The sequence below is a fragment of the Echinops telfairi genome, unplaced genomic scaffold (genome assembly GCF_000313985.2).
Source record: "Echinops telfairi isolate 266 unplaced genomic scaffold, ASM31398v2 ScPeMD7_9;HRSCAF=40, whole genome shotgun sequence".
Classification (NCBI taxonomy): Eukaryota; Metazoa; Chordata; class Mammalia; order Afrosoricida; family Tenrecidae; genus Echinops; species Echinops telfairi.
The window spans coordinates 78,080,568-78,087,448 of NW_022103906.1; the positions used below are offsets into that span (position 1 = coordinate 78,080,568).

The window sequence follows — 6,881 nt, forward strand, 5'->3', positions numbered from 1 at the left end:
CTATAAAGGATGCTCTGGATCGGCCCTAACCAAGCCTGTGAGAATCCAGGGACCCCATCCAGAACCACGTCCAAAACCGGTACAGGGATAGAACAAAATCTAGTACTTAGGCATGTCCAACAAAATTATAAAACCAAGCAATAAAAATATCCCATAATCAAGAGAAAAAACAATGGCTAGAGACAGAGCCAGAAGCAGCAGAGAATGATAGAATTGCAAGCTTCGTGTTAAAAAGGTTAGTATAAATATGTAAGTATGTGTCATGTATTCAAGAAGGGCGAGGAAAGCAGGACACAGAGAGGAGAAATTGAAGATATAAAATATGAACCAAATGTTACTTTAAAAGATAAAGCCCATGCCCAAAATGAAAAATGCACGGAACTGGATTAGTAGCAGAGATTATACACTGAAGATTATATACTGCTTGGTGAACTTTGAATACATGGTAATAGAAAATATTCAAGCTGAAATTCCAAACAAAAGAAAGGGGTCTATTTGAGGACAATTTCAAATGATGTATATATATGAAATTAGACCAACAGAAAGAGGAAACAGAAATATTTGAACAAACAATAGCCAGAAAGTTTGATGGAAACTACAAAGTCACATATCCAAGGAACTCAATGAATTCTACATATAACACTTTTTTTTTTTTTTGGCATCATGATGCATCATAAACAGATGGCTAAAATCCATAATCAAGGTAACACTTGGAGCAGTCACTAGTTCACTTCCAGGTCTCTGGAACATTAGTGCATGTGGTCTTGGTTGCTTCCACACATTTCAGTGTCTTTAGAATCGTGATGTACTCGTTTTCGCCCCATTGCCGCAGAGTGCCTGCAGGCCTCATGAAGCATACTACCCCTTCTCAGGAGTGGAAGCTCACTGAGATCATTTTAGACCTTGCTTTCTGCCTGCAGCATGTTGGTGTTGCACCTTGGTTCAGTATTAATCCCCTTCTTTGGGCCCGTGGGAGAAAGACAGGGCTTTCTACTCTGGGAAAGAGTTACAGTCTTGAAATGCAGTTCTACCTGCCCTGTACAGTCCCGGTGAATTGGCATTGACCCAGTAGCAGTGAATTTGATTTTTTGGTTTATGGCCTGTAGTTCATGATTCTGCTACCTGCCAGTCTCGGTCTAAGATGGAAAAGGTGCTGCAGATGTGTGCTAGAGCCTCCTGCTTTGTGCCCCCTGGGTTTTTGCCTGCCAGGGACTGCTCAAAGCCTGATTGGCAATGTAGTCTTTTGTGTTCACTTCTGTAGGACCAGGAATAAAACCGCCAGAGGAGCGGACAGTTGAGTACCTGGAGGAAGTGGCCGTTGACTTTGCCAAAGGCCTAGCTGACAAGAAGATTTCTCCAAAGAGAGACAAGGGGTTGATGGAAAGTGAGTGTCATCTTTAAAGAGCAAAGACAAAATGTCTCTGTGGGGATTCATTTTACTTGCTGTGGCCCCAAATGGGATGGCCATGAGTCCGTGGTTGATGCCCTCAAAGCCATCCCTCAGGAGTGTCACCGCCCTGGGCTTGAGCCGGACCTACGCTGCTCAGTTGAGGCCTTTCCTTACACTTTTTTTTTTAATTTATATAAGTGATCACTATTTTTTATATTACTTAGGGCTCTTACATCTCTTATCACAATCCACACATCCATTGTGTCAAGCACGTTTGTACATATGCTGCCATCATCATTTTCAAAGCATTTTCTTTCTACTTGAGCCCCTGATAACAGCTCCTCGTTTCCCCCTCCCTCATGAGCCCTTGATAAGTTATAGATTATTATTTTCAAAAAAAATCTTTCATATCTTAAATCGTCCTCTGTTGCCCTTCACCCACTTTTCTGTTGTTACTCTCCCCCCACCTTCCCCTTATCTTCCTGGTATCTCTAATTGTTGGCCCTGAGGGGTTTATCTGTCCTGGATTCCCTGTGGTGCAGGCCCTTATCTATAGCAGTGTGCATGTTCTGGTCTAATCCGATTTGTAAGGTAGAATTGAGGTCATGATAGGGGGTGAAAGGAAGCATTAAGAACTAGAGCAGTGGTTCTCAATCCTTCTAATGCTGCAACCCTTTCATACAGTTCATGTTATGGTGACCCCAAAACTATAAAATTATTTTCATTGCTACTTCATAACTGTAATTTTGCTACTGTTATGAATTGGATGACCGCTGTGACAGGGTCGTTCGACTCCCAAAGGGGTCTCGACCCACAGGTTGAAAACCGCTGAATTAGAGAAAAGCTGTATGTTTCATCGGTGCTATACTGCACCCTGACTGGCTCATCTCTTCCTGTGACCCTTTGTGAGGGGATGTCCAATTGCCTACAGATGGGCTTTGGGTCTCCACTCCATACCCTCTCCCCACACCCCCACTCACATTGGGTATGATTTTGTTCTGGGTCTTTGATGCCTGATACCTGATCCCATGGACACCTCATGGTCACACGGGCTGGTGGGCTTCTTCCTATGGGCATTGTTGCTTCTCAGCTAGATGGCCACTTGTTTCTCTTTATCCTTACACTTTTTATTTTGGATACTTTTATACATGAGCCCACCCAACTTAAACATTTATCAGCTGACTAACCCATGTTTAAAAAGGTGCTTTGGGCATCTTGCAACATAAAGAGCAGTTAATTCCTGCTTATATTTTAAAGGCGCTTACAGAGCAAGCTAACAAGAGAGGCAAAGCTCTTTCCAAGAAGTATGTGACCCCTTTTGCCTTACAGAATTGATGTCGTACGCCATGACTATTCCATATGTCAGGCAGCAGATTTACAAAAAGGTAGAAGAAAAAGTACAAAAACAGACCAAAGGCCTTTATCCTGCACCTCTGAAAATCATCGATGTGAGTCTGTGCCCCCAACTGCCACGTGTTTATGTCCCTTCCCCTTTCACGGAGCAGTAGCTCTTTGTTGGCCATCTGGGCCCTGCACCCCAGCACTGAGCTCTTCGTTCTGTCCCAGCTGGCGGGGCGGGAGGGCGCTTGCACTGGGGCACAGGGAAGCTGGAGGAGCCCTTTAGGCGGATGTAGTTGGGGAAGTAGTTGGGGGTGGGGGGTAAGGGCGTGGGGAGGGATGGTGCTCTTGCTCTGACAGAACAGCAGGGTTCAGAGGGGGAGGGAAGAGGAGCTTGAGCTATGGAAGCTCTGTTCTGTCTGTCCTCTGCTCGCATGGATGCTAGCGCTAGCTGTGGCCTCGCATGGAGAATTCAACCCAATTGTGAGCAAACGGGCCCTCAGTCCTCTTCTTTGTCTCACGCCATCCTAGACTCTCAGACTAACCACCTTAACGATTGCATTCAGCGTTTTGTGTATCCCACCAGTCTGTTCCCGTGCTGAACAAGCGTTTTCTGTGTGTTTTAGGTAGTAAAGACTGGTATCGAGAAAGGAAGTGATGCTGGCTACCTCTGTGAATCCCAGGTAAAATTTAAGCTGTTGCTTTCCATTTTAAAATTGTATTATTAGCTATAGGAAACCCAAAGATCCGATTCTCTGTATAAAGCTGGAAAAAGGAAAAAAAGTATCCAAAGCCTAATAAGATCTTTCTTTTCCTTCCTCTATTTCCCTTGATTTATGGTTAGTCTGAGGGAGCAAGGAGATGCTCCCGGGGGGCGGGGGGGCACGGGCATTTGAACTTGAGGCTGGAACTAGCAGCTCCAGGAGCAGTCATCAGCCTTGCACCATGACCCCATGAACCGGCTTGGGGCTTCTGCCTCCACTTGGCTGGGTTTGTTGTTTATCTGAATACAGGGATAGAATGTTAGGGTCTTGAGTTGAAACCAGAGCCTGGCCTACTTTTGAGGAATGAGAACATGCTAGGTGGGGTCCTATGCCCAGGAAAAGAAGACAGAGGTGACTTTGTAGGATTGGATAGTTTCAAGGGGAGGAGGAGTAAAGGAAATGTTTAAATGATTAGCCCTTGACAACAGAGCAGGAGTTAGCTGAAGAAATCAGGATAACGTTCTACAGAAAATATTTCTTGTACTGAAGTGTATTTCTGATTTTTTTTAACATGACAGAGACATATATACATAATAGACTGTGCTTGCTTCGGCAGCACATATACACATATACATAATATAGAAAAAAATAAAGCATATGTTTCACAAGTCAATAAGTAGCCTTATGGTGTGTGTTTTACATTCAGTGTTTTATATAGATGGACCCCACGGCAGTGGGTAGGGTTTGGGTTTTTGATAGAGATGGCTTCTCACCACCCACAGAGTGCATGGCCACTGATGGATCTCTACCCACCTTTTGAAAAACTCTGGTTTACCACCTTGAGCATGCTGTGTCCACATGAGCAAAACACCAAGTCTGTGAAACACTGTTTGCTGCTCTCTGGGGCAGAAAAGCAACAGTTAGTCAAGGGCTGCCTCCTTTGATGTTCTATCTGCAACATTGTAGCAGAGGTGTAAGGATAACCCCTAAGATGGAGCATCCTGGCATTCTTACTAGCGTTCTCGTTTACTCCCGGCAGCTTCTTCTGAAACCGATTGTAGTTTTGCCCATTTTAAGGAGGGCAGCTGGGCCACGGCAGGGCCGGCATTGGAACCCAGTTCTGGCAAACCTGGATTTTAAACCTGCCCCAAGTCGAGACATGCTCTCTGCAAGGGTTAAGATGCTTATTCAAGTGGCCTGCATCCTGTGGGGCCCTGCATCCGTGGGACGAGCACTGGCACTGGGGGTTCTGCCTGAGGAGAATCACGTCATCCCTCGGGGCAGCCTTCTCCCTGTCTGTAACATCGAGCAATGATGAGACGACTGGGAAGGGCCCTTCTGACTCTGACACTCCGAGTGCATGAAAAAGGAAGGGGCGACCGCAGCCTCCTGGGGTAGACAGACAGATGTCAGCTCTCCACACACAGACCTTTTCAACACAGGGGTCGGCAAGCCCTTGGGGGGGCGGGGGTGAAGACGCCCGCCAGGCAGGCAAGTCCTACCTCTGTGGTTCCCCTTTTCTTGGCAGAAATTTGGAGAGCTTGCAATGACCAAAGAATCCAAGGCCTTGATGGGACTGTACCACGGTCAGGTCCTGTGCAAGAAGAATAAATTCGGGACCCCGCAGAAGGATGTGAAGTAAGTTCCTCTGTGTCTGTGCAGACCCGTGGCACTCGCCGAGTGGCACAGCTCAGAGACCAGCAGGACCGGATTCACCTCTTAAGTCTGTCTTGCCCACACGTTGCTATCCCGATCACATTAGGTCCCTGAATCCTGTTTTCTCCAAGGCCCTAATAGCTAGTGGTTATGAGAGAAGGAGCTTCTTGTCTCGCTGTTGATATCATCGAGAAGTTGCTGCTGATTGCAAGGATGGCAGTTCAAACCCACCTGCTGTTCTGAGCAGGGACAGGCACGGTGTCTGCTCCTGTCAAGGTTTACAAGGAAGCGCGGGGAGCCCTTCTCCTCCGTCTCAGAGGGCTGCTCTGAGTCGGAGCCCCTCAAGAGCAGTGGGTTTAGTTTGGAGTTGCTAAATCAAGCACACACATGCGTGCACTTGAATGACCTTATTTAATCTTATGACTTGAGATAGCATCTCTGGGTACACACGCTTCTTCCTCTCTTACAGTATAAAACAAACTCAGAAAGGCCTCATCACCTTTCTGTGGTTGTTGAAGTCATGTCTCGAGCCTGCCCCGAGGGAACCGTTAGCTGCGGCTTGCCTGTTTCATGTCTAGTCGCCTTCTGAGCCTTTTAATGTGATACTCCTACTACATGCGTTTAGTAATGCACATGAAGCTGTCCATGCGTATTTAGGGGACTACTAAATAGTCCTGAGAAGCCCAGGAGGAATTGGAGGTGGGGGCACGTTGGCGTAGGGTCAGGTCTGGAAGCTGCGACCATCAAGGCGCAGAGCGGCCGTGACTGGAAGGACGGCGAGAAGAAAAGAGCACACTGGAAGAGATCAAAGATGACTAGCGACGGTAACAGCACTAACAAGCAATCGGAGGGGATGGTGAGTCTGTGCTGAACACTGCAAGCTGGTTTTGTTCATCTCCAGACATGAGCCAAGATCAATATAATTCTATCCCCATGGGTATACTAGTTCTTTTAGACCTAATGGATGTTTGCACTTAACTCTGAAGTCAATTCTTTACTAAAGTACATTTTTACAGTTAAAAATGTTCTCAAACACAGTATTGCTGTGTCAGCTTGTTGAGTTACGGGAGGCTCACTCTCTCTTTGGATGACAACTTGGGCAATCTCCCACTTACACTGAATTGAGTGAGAGTTGTTACCAAAACCATTTTTTTCTTTCCTTTCAGGCACCTAGCTGTTCTTGGTGCAGGGCTGATGGGAGCCGGCATTGCCCAAGTCTCTGTGGATAAGGGGCTAAAGACGATACTGAAAGATGCTACGGTCACCGGGCTGGGCCGAGGACAGCAGCAAGTGTTCAAAGGGTAGGCCTGCTCTCTGACGAGTCTCTCCTGAGTTGGTCTTAAGAATGTATTTCCCCTCTTTTCCTGAACATGAGAACACTAGCTACTCCATAATTAAACTGTTTCCGTTGTTGTTAGAAACACGAATTCCTTCTTTTCCATATTTCTCACAGGTCTTTGAGACTGTTAACACACATGTCCTCTTTGTGTGCAGATCTGTCAGCCATGTTCAAGAGCCCTTATGTTTTACTAGCAGATGAGAAAGTCTCCTTGTGGAAAGTCCCCGGGGACCTTGGAACAGCACGGGTTGTCTCCGCTCAAACCTGTGAGGCTTTGGATAGCAGCCTGCTTTTGGTGGGGCTAGAATCAGAATACTTGCACCTTCTCTTCCTGGCACCTGTGGAAGAGCATTAGCTGATGTGGCTCCGCACTGACTGTCTGAAACCTAGCGGGCTGCGTCTCCACCTCACCTTGGAATTGATAAAGATCGGGTATTACCCTGTCTGCCAGCCC

General features: G+C 46.6%; 1 protein-coding gene across 2 annotated transcripts in view; it reads left to right on the forward strand.

The window, feature by feature from the left end:
• The window catches only part of HADHA (hydroxyacyl-CoA dehydrogenase trifunctional multienzyme complex subunit alpha), a 40,057-nt gene that overhangs the window by 24,330 nt on the left and 8,846 nt on the right, over positions 1–6,881 (forward strand). Inside the window, exons 8-12 of one of the 2 annotated variants that reach the window (XM_004696415.2) lie at positions 1,262–1,384; positions 2,720–2,838; positions 3,355–3,411; positions 4,961–5,070; positions 6,255–6,389. In XM_004696415.2, the coding sequence (XP_004696472.2) occupies positions 1,262–1,384; positions 2,720–2,838; positions 3,355–3,411; positions 4,961–5,070; positions 6,255–6,389 (544 nt within the window). The remainder of the gene's footprint in view (positions 1–1,261; positions 1,385–2,719; positions 2,839–3,354; positions 3,412–4,960; positions 5,071–6,254; positions 6,390–6,881) is intronic. The other variant, XM_045286555.1, reaches the window with a different exon arrangement.